Source organism: Aquarana catesbeiana, linkage group LG04 (genome assembly GCF_042186555.1).
Source record: "Aquarana catesbeiana isolate 2022-GZ linkage group LG04, ASM4218655v1, whole genome shotgun sequence".
In the NCBI taxonomy this organism is placed as follows: domain Eukaryota; kingdom Metazoa; phylum Chordata; class Amphibia; order Anura; family Ranidae; genus Aquarana; species Aquarana catesbeiana.
Window position 1 is genome coordinate 634,696,115 of NC_133327.1, and position 13,602 is coordinate 634,709,716.

The 13,602-nt window shown below is 41.7% G+C and overlaps 1 protein-coding gene across 1 annotated transcript in view; it reads left to right on the forward strand.

Annotated features, from left to right (window-relative positions):
• The window catches only part of USH2A (usherin), a 1,400,924-nt gene that overhangs the window by 208,791 nt on the left and 1,178,531 nt on the right, over nt 1–13,602 (forward strand). Inside the window, exon 12 of the mRNA XM_073628975.1 lies at nt 9,032–9,227. Within this exon, the coding sequence (XP_073485076.1) occupies nt 9,032–9,227 (196 nt within the window). The remainder of the gene's footprint in view (nt 1–9,031; nt 9,228–13,602) is intronic.

Below are 13,602 nucleotides of genomic sequence, written 5' to 3' on the forward strand. Positions count from 1 at the left end.
CCGGATCACATGGTACAATACTACCATATGATCCAGTTGCAGTGCGTTTCCAAAAGTAGTGCATTCACTACTTTTGGTGTGATGCAGCGTGATTTAAGCCTATTGAAAAGGAATGGGCTCAAATCGCATCGCACTGAATCGCATGTGAATTGCACAGGAATGTGCTACACATTCCTGTGCGATTCATAGTGTGAACCAGGGCTAAATGTATGTGCTTGCAAATCATCAATCTTTATTTACAACAATTAAAGGAACATAAAACCTGTAGTGGCTGATACAACATACATTTACATAAGAACACAGTATATACAGTATCTCACAAAAGTGAGTACACCATTCACGTTTTTGTAAATATTTTATTATATCTTTTCATGTGATAACACTGAAGAAATTATATTTTGCTGCAATGTAAAGTAGTGAGCGTACAGCTTGTATAACAGTGTAAATTTGCTGTCCCTTCAAAATAACTCAACACACAGCCATTAATGTCTAAACCGTTGGCAAAAAATGTGAGTACACACCTAAGTGAAAATGTCCAAATTGGGCCCAATTAGCCATTTTCCCTCCCGGTGTCATGTAACTCGTTAGTGTTACAAGGTCTCAGGTGTGAATGGGGAGCAGGTGTGTTAAATTTTGGTGTTTTGCTTTCACTCTCTCATACTGGTCACTGAAATTTCAACATGGCACCTCATGGCAAAGAACTCTCTGAGGATCTGAAAAAAATAATTGTTGCTCTACATAAATATGGCCTAGGCTATAAGAAGTTTGCCAATACCCTGAAACTGAGCTGCAGCATGGTGGCCAAGACCATACAGTGGTTTAACAGGACAGGTTCCACTCAGAACAGGCCTTGCCATGGTTGACCAAAGAAGTTGAGTGCACATGCTCAGCATCATATCCAGAGGTTGTCTTTGGGAAATAGACATATGAGTGCTGCCAGCATTGCTGCAGAGGTTGAAGGGGTGGGGGGTCAGCCTGTCAGTGCTCAGACCATACGTCGCACACTGCATCAAATTTGTCTGCATGGCTGTCGTCCTAAAAGGAAGCCTCTTATAAACATGATACACAAGAAATCCTGCAATCAGTTTGCTGAAGACAAGCAGACTAAGGACATGGATTACTGGAACCATGTCCTGTGGTCTGATGAGACCAAGATAAACGTATTTGGTTCAGATGGTGTCAAGCATGTGTGGCTGGAACCAGGTGAGGAATACAAAGACAAGTGTATCTTGCCTACAGTCAAGCATGGTGGTGGGAGTGTCATAGTCTGGGGCTGCATGAGTGCTGCCGCCACTGGGGAGCTACAGTTCATTGAGGGAACCATGAATGCCAACATGTACTGTGACATACTGAAGAAGAGCATGATCCCCTCCCTTCGGTGACTGGGCCGCAAGGCAGTATTCCAACATTATAACAACCCCACACTTCCAAGACGACCACTGTCTTGCTAAAGAAGTGGATAAAGGTGATGAGGGTAAAGGTTATGGACAGGCCAAGCATGTCTCCAGACCTAAACCCTATTGAGCATCTGTGGGGCATCCTCAAACAGGAGGTGGAGGAGTGCAAGGTCTCTAACATCCACCAGCTCTGTGATGTCACCATGGAGGAGTGGAAGAGGACTCCAGTGGCAACCTGTGCAGCTCTGGTGAACTCCATGCCCAAGAGGGTTAAGGCAGTGCTGGAAAATAATGATGGCCACACAAAATATTGACCCTTTGGGCTCAATTTGGACATTTTCACTTAGGGGTGTACTCACTTTTTTTGACAGTGGTTTAGACATTAATGGCTGTGTGTTGAGTTATTTTGAGGGGACAGCAAATTTACACTGTTATGCAAGCTGCACACTCACTACTTTACATTGTAGCAAAGTGTCATTTATTCAGTGTTGTCACTTGAAAAGATATAATAAAATATTTACAAAAATGTGAGGGGTGTACTCACTTTTGTGAGATACTGTACATATACCATAAGTCCCTAATCAGGAAGTTGCTAAAACATTCTCATAATGCTTGACCTGTACACCAGTCCCTGAGCTAGGAGACATCCAACCCATTCTGAATATTCTTCCTCATGGGTAAAATGATATGACATATCTACAGTGAAATTAAACAGTAGTCAATACAATAAATAGTAATGCAATATGTAACATACCGCAAGACGTATTATGCACTTACAATTTACACATTTTACACTGTGCAAACAAATATAAAAACACTGGAACATAAAAATACCTCTATACTTTCAACCACCAGAAGGCCAAAAAGTATTTTAAAAATTGCTGTCATGTTATGTACCACATCCTAATATTGTACATCAAAGAACAAAAGAGAAGAAAAAGAACATACTTTTTTTGGTACTGGGGAAAACACAATTATGTAAAACATTTATCAAAATTTATTACATGATTAAAAGATTCAAAAATTTAAATCAAGAAGGGAAACAAATCCCAAGTATGTTGTCACATCTCTCATCATTTATGCACAGATACATAATCTACATGGTTAGACATAACTCCTTTTTCTGAAAAATGCAACAGGTCAACGCATTTCACATACAGTGCTTCTTCAGGACCTTTTCTTGGAATCAGGAGAGAGCTACCCAACTATGAAAATAATATATGTGTGCTCACTGAGCTAATGAAAAACACCTGTTTGTGCTGCCACTTAATATTCAACAAGCATGCAAATGAGGTGAAACAAATGTCAATGAGACAAATGTCAAAAGAGACAAATAATTCTACAATAGCGCACTAATTAATCTACAAATCTCCTAAATATTAGCATTGTGAAATGATAAACATAAAACAACCATACATAATGAAAAGTATCCATATGGCGTATCCAAAAAATATATATGCTCCAACATATGCAAATCAATATGGTAATACAATCCAACTTAAAGTGATGAAAAAATTGTGGAACAAAATCTCGTTGATCCACCAGAATCCTTCACCAAAGTGATGTGTGCCAATGAAACTCCCTGAAGAATAAAGCTCACCAGATGCTGTTGCCATTCACTCTCGTGTCTGGCAAATATTGCACGAAGGAAGCTATGAGGAGATTGCAACATTGAGTCACCTGGCATGTTTGGAATTTTAACAAGGTGATTTTGAATCTTTTATGATGTAAGTGCATTACTTTTAATAAATCAGTTACCTTAAAGTGGATGTAAACCCAATGTCATCCTTTTTAAACTACTGTCATAGGGGTCATATAAGGATATACTTGCCTCCTACATGTATCTTTACCTGTCAAATGTCTCCCCTCTGTCTGTTATTAGACCCGAAAAACTGCAGATTCTGTGGGCGGGTCTGTTGTCTGGAGCTCGGTGGGTGGAGTCATGATGTCAGTAGACTCCCCGTCCAGCTCTACACTCCCCTTGTCAATATGCATTTTCTCCTGTGTATTTCTTACACTGAACTTCTGCTATGATCTCTAACATCCAGTGAAAAGACAGGAAAGTAACCACATGACTTCAGCATGCCAAATCATGCTGAGGTGTGGAACAGCCAATCCTTGCAGAGCTGCTGAAGAAAGGAGTGGGAGAGGGAATTCAAAAATAATGCATGTCTTAGGCTAGCGTATGAGATATGTAAATCACCTGTCACTCACAGCAAGGGGGAGGATTTGACAAAGTTTTTTCTCTGTTTGTCAAGTTTTATCTCACTGAACAATAAAAGAGGATTGTAAGAGCTGGATTAACTCTTTGTGGCAAGACTGGGCTCAAATGATAGGAAATCTTATACTGTACAGTATGACATAAAAAAAAAAAAATGTCAGGTTTACATCCACTTTAAGGTGTTTTTACACTATTAGAGGCTCTGTCTCAATTTCTGTCCTGACATGTGGACAGTGTCTTTATTGATCTGGATGGAGATTGGCATGTATAAGCGGCTTTTCAATAACATCTAATAAGGCGATATTTGCCAGACACGAGAGTAAATGGCAACAGCATCTGGTAAGCTTTATTCTTAAGGGAGTGGAATTGGCACACATCACTTCGGTAAAGGATTTTGGTGGATCAACAAGATTTTGTTTCGCTATTTTCTCATCACTTTAAGTTGGACTGTATAACCATATTGAATTTGCATATGTTGGAGCATATATATTTTCTGGATATGCCATATGGTCACTTTTTATTATTTATGGGTGTTTTATGTTGATCATTTCACAATGCTAATATTTAGGAGATTTGTAGATTAATTAGTGTGCTACTGTGGAATTATTTGTCTCTTTTTTACATTGACATTTGTTTCACCTCATTTGCATATGAAAATAATATATTAAACCAGAAGGCTAAGAAAAATGGCCAGGGGAGGAACACACATACAGAAGAGTGCAGGAAGTGCTTAAAGCGGAGTTCCACCCTAAAGTGGAACTTCTGCTCATCGGATTCCTCCCCCCCTCCGGTGTCACAATTGGCACCTTTCAGGGGGGAGGGGTATAGCTAGCCACAGACTCCCTGCCCACCACCGTTGTGTTGTGGGAAATACACAGTTCCCACAACACAACGGGGACCAGTGTAGACGCGCAGCGCGACTCGCGCATGAGCAGTAGGGAACCGGGCAGTGAAGCCGCAACGCTTCACTTCCTGATTCCCTCAGTGAGAATGGCGGCAGCAGCACCCGAGGATTGAGGGATGGTTCGGTCTTGGGTGCCAACATCGCTGGACCCCGGGACAGGTAAGTGTCCTTATTTTAAAAGTCAGCAGCTGCAGTATTTGCAGCTGCTGACATCTAAAAATTTTTTTTTTTCGCGAAACTCCTCTTTAAAGTGGTTGTAAACCCTTACATATACCCAGTGAAGTGAACAGCCTCAGTTGATACACAATGATAAAACAAATCCTCCTACATAGGTTTTACTTGTTTATCTGCAGTCTTCTCCTCTTTGCACTCCCTCAAAAGTGCAGATCGTGTTAAAAATCTTTCTTCATCTGTCAGCAGCACAGAGGAGGGGATGAAGAGACTAATTACAGTGTGTGAGAGCTGATTGGAGGAAAAGAACACACCCACCTTCACACAGCAGAAGAACTGTGTTGTAAATAGACAAGCTCTGTTCTGAGCTCTCTACACCCCCCCCCCCCCCTCACCGACACAAATTTATCTCATGTGTTGGGAAAACTTTTCAGAGGTGACTCATGCTGATAATGAAACAATGAAACACCAGAGAGAAACAACACTTAGAGCTTTGGAGAGAGATAAGTAAACTCTGCAGATATATGTGCTTTGCTCAGATTCCATGACTGAGGTTTACAACCACTTTAACCGCTTCAGCCCTGGAAGATTTTACCCCCTTCCTGACCAGAGCACTTTTTACAATTTGGCACTGCGTCACTTTAACTGGAAATTGCGCGGTTATGCAATGATGTACCCAAGCAAAATTTGAGTCCTTTTTTCCCACAAAATAGAGCTTTCTTTTGGTGGTATTTGATCACCTCTGCAGTGTTTTTTTTTTTTGCGCTATAAACAAAAAAAAAGCGACAATTTTGAAAAAAAAACAATATTTTTTACTTTTTGCTATAATAAATATCCCCAAAAATGTTTTTAAAAAACAAATTTCTTCATCAGTTTAGGCAAAATTATATTCTTCTACATATTTTTGGTAAAACAAAATCACAATAAGCGTATATTGATTGGTTTGCGCAAAATTTATAGCGTCTACAAACTATGGGAAAGATTTATGGCATTTTTATTATTTTTCTTATTAGTAATGGTGGTGATCAGCAATTTTTAGCAGTACTGCGACATTGCGGCGGATAGATCGGACACTTTTAACACATTTTTGGGGACATTGACATTTATACAGCGATCAGTGCTATAACAATGCACTGATTACTGTGTAAATGTCACTGGAAGGGAGGGGGTTAACTGTGTTCCCTAGTTAGTGTTTCTAACTGTATGGGGATAGGACTGACTGGAGGAGGAGACATATCGCTGTTCCTACTTAGTAGGAACAGCGATATGTCTCCTCTCCCCTGACAGAACAGGGATTCGTGTGTCCACACACACAAATCCCGGTGCTGGCTCTCGTCCCCGCAATCGTGCCCGTCTGCCATGTGCATCGGGTCCCCCGCTGTGCAGCAGGCGAGCGCGCGCCCCCCCTGGCGGCTCTTATAGGGTACAACGTACCCATACGGGTTTCGCCCAGCCATGTCATTCTGCCGACATATATCGGCGTGAGCCAGTCGGCAAGTGGTTAAAGTGTTACTAAACCCACAACAGTAAAATCAGTCTGTATATGCAGTAAAGCATGCTTGTTATACTCACTGTGGAACCTAAGAGTTAATCCTGTGCATTGTGTAAAAAGGCTGTTTGATCCTGTCTTCTCTGATCCTCTCCTTCTTCCACTGTCCCCAACCCATCTTCTTATAGAACAGAGCCTTGGGGGCAAGCTGCACATGCTCAGTTTGGTGTGTATTACTAGAGAGCTTTTTTTTTTTCTTGGGAGAGTGTATGTGATCAGCACAGGGCCAATCAGCACTGTCCAAACAGAGGTCAGGGGCCCTGCAGCCTCATAGGACAATCGGGGGAGAATGAAAACTCCTCCTACAAGCTTTACGCAGTGCTCAGCTAAACACTGATAGAAGTCACAAAACTCCTATATACTGCTGATGAAAAAAGCTATTTAGCATTTTATATTTACTAAAATAATTGCATTTCCATGTTCTGTGTACTGTTGGAAACCAGATATAGTGAATGCAGGGTCCTGGGTTTAGTAACACTTTAATCTCTAACTGGGGCTTAAGTACTTCCTGTATGGACACTCTTCTGTATTGTTAGCCTTCCATTCCCATATTTATTTGCCTCCCCAGCTGTGGTTCCTGAGGCCTCAGTGTATGTGTGTATATATTACTCTATGCAAAAAGAAGGTTTTGCTTTTAGTTTTAGTTGAAAAAGACAAACTTTAGATCTTCATTCAAACAATGTCTACAGATAAAGGTAATATACTCGAACGAATGGCACATAAAATTGACAAGGTGTATTCATTCTCATAAAAATTCTGATAATAAATAAAAATGCAGATTTGTCATATGTAAATAGGAAGCACACCCCTAAATTTATCACTTCAAATTCATGGAATCAAAATCTAATGTTCCAGATTAGATGCCAATGATTAGAACCCCCTTAGGGAGTATGTAGGGGAATCTGTCTTACTTATTCCTCAGATATTGAGGGCCTGGTGTTCCCGTTGCCTAATGGCAAGTGTGGTGTCATCATGGAAGTGTGACAGCAAGCAGCCTTTGGCTACCCAAAAAGAACATTAGAACAAAACTACAGTTTGCCAATAAACATATAAGAAAAGACCAAGTCTTTTCAAAGATAAAGCTGTTTGGCCGCAGTAAAAGTAAATGTGTTTGAGGGAAATCACAGGCTGCATTTCAGGAGAAGAACCTCATAACAACTGTGAAGCTGAGTGGTGGAAATTTTATGGCTTGGGGCTGCTTTGGGGCCTGAGCAGCTTGCAGTCATAGCTGCGTATTTGCTAAAGGGAAATAGGTTATTCATTTTTAAGTTGCATTTTGCAAGTGAATTTACCTCAGAGCTCAGTGAATCAAGTGAAGCTTGGCTGACTTCCATCATTCAATTGTGTGCAAGCAGTAATGCTGTTTTTTTATTTTCCTTGCACATGATTAGGTATTCTTTGTGTTACTAAACCCACAACAGTAAAATCAGTCTATATTTGCAGTAAAGCATGCTTGTTATACACTCTGTGGAACCTAAGGGGTTAATCCTCTGCATTGTCTGCATTGATCCTGTATGCACAGATACTCTCCTTCTTGCATTGCCCCCAAAACATGTCCAGATAAGACAGAGTAAATGGAGTCAGGCTGCACATGCTCAGTTTGGTGTGTATTGCTGAAAAGTTTTTTTTTTGCATGTGATTGGCACAGGGCCAATCTGCACTGTCCAGACAGAGGGTCAGGGGTCCTGCATCCTGATAGGATAGCCAGTGCAATATGAGAACGCCTAAAGCTTTAACCAGGTACTAAAATCACAAGACTTCTGTATACTGCTGATGAGAAAAGGTATTTAGCGATTTATAATTACTAAAATGATTGCATTTCCATGTACTGTGTACTGTGTGAATGCAGGATCCTGGGTTTAGTGACACTTTAAAGTTCACCACATTCACCAATATCACCACATTTTGTTACATTAATTCTGGTGCAAATTCCCTTGCAAACTGGACAGTCTATAAGACTTTGAATAATTCAGGCCGATAGAGCCACAGAGTCAACTTGAATTCTGCATTATTTAAAAAAAAAATAATGATAGAAATATGAGACTATCACTCTAGGGGCTCATTCACATGTGCGGCAGGGACTGCGACTTCTCTAAAGTGATTCGCGCTCGGAGGTGTTTGACAGGCGTTGGCAATTGCAGTGCAACCCTATTGAACTGCATTAGTCAACATGCACAGCATCACAGCCACTGCAGGTGTACAGTGGTGAGCGGCTGTATGTTAGTGTTCACGCCTCAAGCGCCTGGTTTTACTGCCCAGCGGCTGCACATGTGAACAAAGCCTGAAAGTTGAAGTTAAACCAGAAATGGATTTTCCAGCACAATAATGATCCAAAGCCCAATAGCTAATCCACCAAGGAATGTCTCAAAGAGAAGAAAGAGAGGGTTACGAACAGACCAAAACATAGCCCTGTTTTAATTCTTATTGAAATGTTTTGGGGGAATTTAAAATTGACATAATTTTGTATAGAAAAGTGGTAAGAATGTCACAGAGTTGATGTCAGAGACTGGCCGGCAGTTGTGGAAACTGCCTACAAGGGAGCAATACCAGCTTCTGAGGCTACGAATGTACTTACTTTTTCAACAGTACACCATTGTATCTGTTGATTTTTTTGTTGAATGAATGCTATACTCAAGCAGTTTTAGATAATGGGACACATGGGAAAGATTTCCTCTTTCCTCTACACTCAGTCAGAAATAAGCCATTTGCTTTTTTTGGATTTTTGATGGAAGTGACAACATGAAAGGTCTGACATGTATTCATTGGCATATCTGTTTGGTGTTGTTCAGGTTGGAGGCCAGTGCAGCTGCAAAGTCAATGTCTGGGGTAGACAATGTGACCAGTGCAAAGATGGCTTCTATAACCTACAAGAGTCAAATCCAGATGGCTGTCAACCCTGCCGCTGCAACACAGCTGGAACACTCAACGGAAGTAATACCTGTCACCAAACTACAGGACAGTGCAGATGCAAACCAAACATTATTGGTAAGTCTGTTTACTAAATCAAAGTGTAATAACTCATATCAACCAATCATCATTACTTTCTGAGTATCCTAACTATAGAATATAGTGCAGTTCACCCGTGCTTAGAGGTGGTGACTGCATTTGTTTTCTTTTGGAGATTAATTTTATTTTCTTCGAGTACAGAAAATACCTGTTGATCCTATCAAAAATTCAGTGTGTTTGTAACTTCTTGAGCACTCAATTGAACTCTCAAAAATTGTTACCAGCTTGTAGGCAGGTGCAGGCTGTATATTCCTCCATCTTGTAGGTGACATTGCAACGCTTCTACAGGTGGAGAGAAGTTCATAGTTACATAGTTAGTCAGGTTGAAAAAATACAGAAGTCCATCTAGTTCAACAAGAAATAAAGAAAATTACAATCCTTTATACACAATCTTTCACCCACAGTTGATCCAGAGGAAGGCGAAAAACCCCAGCAGAGCATGATCCAATTTGCTACAGCAGGGGAAAAAATTCCTTCCTGATCCCCCAAGAGGCAATCAGATTTTCCCTGGATCAACTTTATCTGTAAGTGTCAGTACCCAGTTATATTATGTACATTTAGGAAAGTATCCAGGCCTTTTTTAAAGAAATCTACTGAGCTTACCAGAACCACCTCTGGAGGGAGTCTATTCCACATCTTCACAGCTCTTACTGTGATGAAACCTTTCCGTATTTGGAGGATGAAATCTTTTTTCCTCTAGACGTAAAGAGTGACCCCGTGTCCTCTGTGATGACCTTAAAGTGAATAACTCAACACCAAGTTCACTATATGGATCACTTATGTATTTGTACATGTTGATCATATCCCTCCTTAATCTCTAATCTTTCCTCACAGCTGAGTTCCTCCATGCCTCTTATCAGTTTGGTTGCCCTTGCCAAAACTGAACTGCATATTCCAGATGAGGTCTTACTAATGATTTATTACTGGGGCAAAATGATCTCTCTCTCTGGAGTCCATACCTCTCTTAATACAATAAAGGACTTTGCTCGCTTTGGAAATGGCAGCTTGGCATTGCATGATATTATTGAGCTTATGATCTACCAAAACCCCCAGATCCTTTTCCACTATGGATTTTCCCAGTTGTACTCCCCCTAGTATATATGATGCATGCATATTCTTAGCCCCCAATTGCATAACTTTACAATTATCAACATTAACCACTTACCGACCGGCTCATGTACATATACGTCGGCAGTTTGAAGAGGGATATCTCGGTAATGGCAGCAGCTATTGTGCCGCTCATTAGTGTGTGACTAATACCCCACTAAAGTGGTTGCAAACCCTTACTCATAACCATTACGTCACTAGTATTAGGTGGTGCAGCAAATCCTCCTGCATAAATTGTACCTGTTTATCTGCAGCTATCTCTTATCCAGAGATGTTCAAAGTGTACAGTTTACAAAGCATTTCTGAGCTTCCAGAGGCAGGGGGCGGGGATCTGAAGTAACACACTGCAAAGCATAAAGCAGGGGAGTGAGTGTAATCATTTTGGAAGTTTACACTTTAAGCATATTATTAATATTTTAAGGAACTTGAGCCAATAAGTAAAATCTATTAGCAAACTGTTAAAGCTTAAGCTAGGTCAATAACATATATTTATGTTTCTGGTATCCATTTAGGTTTAGAAATGCATTTATTATTGTTAATTCTGATTTCCAAAAATTTGTATTTGAAATAAAGTGCATTTTCCCCTGTTGACAGCCCATACAGGGCATCAGGGGAGTGTCTGTAGCTGATGTGTGCAGAAGCAACTGTGTATGAGTATAGTAATATAAGCCATGGGCACATCTCCATCTCTCCTCCATAGAATCATTACATTGACAGACCATGTAGTCTGTAGTGGGTGTTGCTAAATGGGCATAAGCATGTTTTCCTAAATTCCTCCCCAAATCAGCCAGTATGAACGCTCTACAGATAATAGCTTTTGAACATAAAATTAAAGGCAACAAAAAGGTAAAGAATTAATACATTGATTACATTTTTATTAAAAAAAAAACACAAATACAAATACAGGTGCATTACCAACAGAAGTAGGACTTGATTCTGATATGATAAAAAAAATATATACAATAAAGTTTGTCTACCTTCAAAGAAGCTGAACCATCATGGATGTATAGTGTGTGTGTAGACCTTGTTCTGGTGCTACGTTGTTACCTCTCTGATCGTGACACAAGGAGCATTAAGCAAACAATAAGCTTTGGAGTAGGTTTATACTTAAATCATACTGAAAGGTATGTGAGCAAAGTGCTCACATCAGTGAGCAGAGAACACAGAGGCCGAGATGTATGAGAACCGTCTATTCAGAAAGTTTCAACATGACACAATAAAGCCTGGCGAGTAGGCTTTTACAGACTGTAGCAGGGCGTTATCTTGAAATGATGTCAACAGCTTCTGCAATGAAGAGCGGGAATGCAGCCTGGCCAGTCCACACCCAAATGTGAGCCTTCCTAAAACTTTTTGGAACCTTTCCCTACCTCTGAACATTCCCTGACAGATGGGGAAACTATCCCTACACTTACCACTTGCAAACTGCACGCCAAACTCAGGAGCAAGTGTCTTAAATAGACACTGCCCTGCCTCAAGATGGCTGCCGAGGTCATGAGGGGCACCAGTTTCCAATCAGATAGCTATTCCCTTGGTGACCACAGAAAATAATAGAGGAACCAAGTCACTCACAACTTCCTTCCCCTTCTACTCTGCCTCTTCTGTCGAGCGCAACCTACAGTGGGGAGTACAGACTGCACCTGTAGTTATATCACTTAAAAGTTTTTTTGAAACATTTATTGGTTAAGACCATCAAATAAATTCAATGAATTTCAGGGTTGGTTTCTTGGTTTGGTGGGATGCAGCATGGTGTGGCAGTAATAACACATTCACTCCCACTACAATAAAAGAACTTGTATTGAAATAATGCAGAAACAGTTCACAAATAACCCGGTGGGAAGGCAGGCCAACCAGGAGCACTCATAGTTCCAACAGTGTGTAGAGAGCAGAATTCAGCTGACTGTCCGCATCTGTAGAGAAGGGAAAAATGTGGCCTGGCCAGCTTGTGCCCAAACAGGCCGGTGTCCAGAGAAGATACGAGCCTTACACTTTGCCTCTGCACCAGAAACCTTTTGCCTGACGTTAGTTCTGTCCCCACCAGGTGGGGTACCTGTCCCTACTCTACCAACTCACAAATGTGCACCAAGACTGGGAGCCAGGGCCTTAAATTGGCTCTGCTTGATCCAAGTTGGATCCCAGAGTCACATGGGGTGGCAGCATCCAATAGGATGCTTCCCCAGTGATTCAGGAAACCATAGAGGAACTGTGTTTCTGTTGACTTCCTCTCCAACTGCAGTGTCCCTGTGGAAGAGCACCACCTACAGTGGAGAAAGTAGACCTGCCTTGGATTCACTACTTAGTGAATCACTGACCCCAAACAAGAATGCAGATTAGGGGTCCCAACCTCACTGACCATATGCTTATTCTTGACTTCCCTGTGTAAGTTGTACCTATAGGTAAGCCTAGAATAAGGCTTACCTATAGGTACTGTAAATATCTCCTAAATGTGCGCTGTTTAGGAGATATTTACTGTATACTGCGCTGATGATGCCATCGGTGCATGTGCTCTGAAGGAAGGGCCGCCTGTGCCTTTTCTTCAGGAGCGTGCACCGTGACTGGCGGCTCCCGTGCGCATTCGCGGGAGTGATGTCATGTGGCTCTGGCCAGTCAAACAGCCAGAGTCTGTGGCCCCGGAATGTAGACGGGCAAAGATGGATGCGGCCTGCAACAGGGACGAAGCGGGCTTCGTTTGCAGGTAAGTGTCACATAATGTGCTAGTATGCGATGCATACTAGCACATTATGCCTTTACTTTGCAGGGAAGACGAAAGGAAGAAAAACCCACCAGGGTTTACTTACTCTTTAAGTAGATGAGAACTGTGGAGCTTGCATTTTAAAAAAGTCAGTTTTCTTATATATGCTCTCAGACTCCATATAAACTGAGCCCAACGATCAGGGCCGTCTTTAACGAAGGGCAAAAGGGGCAGCTGCCCTGGGCCCTATCTTCACTGTGGGGCCCAAAGCAGCTGTCACTTAAACCCTGCGCTGCCCGCAGTTTTCCCAGAGTAGCGAGTGCAGCCGAAACCCCCCTCCCCTGCTGTCCCAAGCGGCGGCCACGATATGACAAGGGAGCGGGACAGCTGCGGGCTTCATCAGCTTCTCCCTCTGTCAGGAGCTGCGGACCGGAGTAATAGGGAATGACAGAGTAGCGCTCTGTGTTCCTCCTGCCCCCGCCTGACAGACCTGTGTAGCACACAGCCGAGAGAAGTGTTCTGAATGTGTGCTACGGGTCTGATAGGTGAGACGTGGAT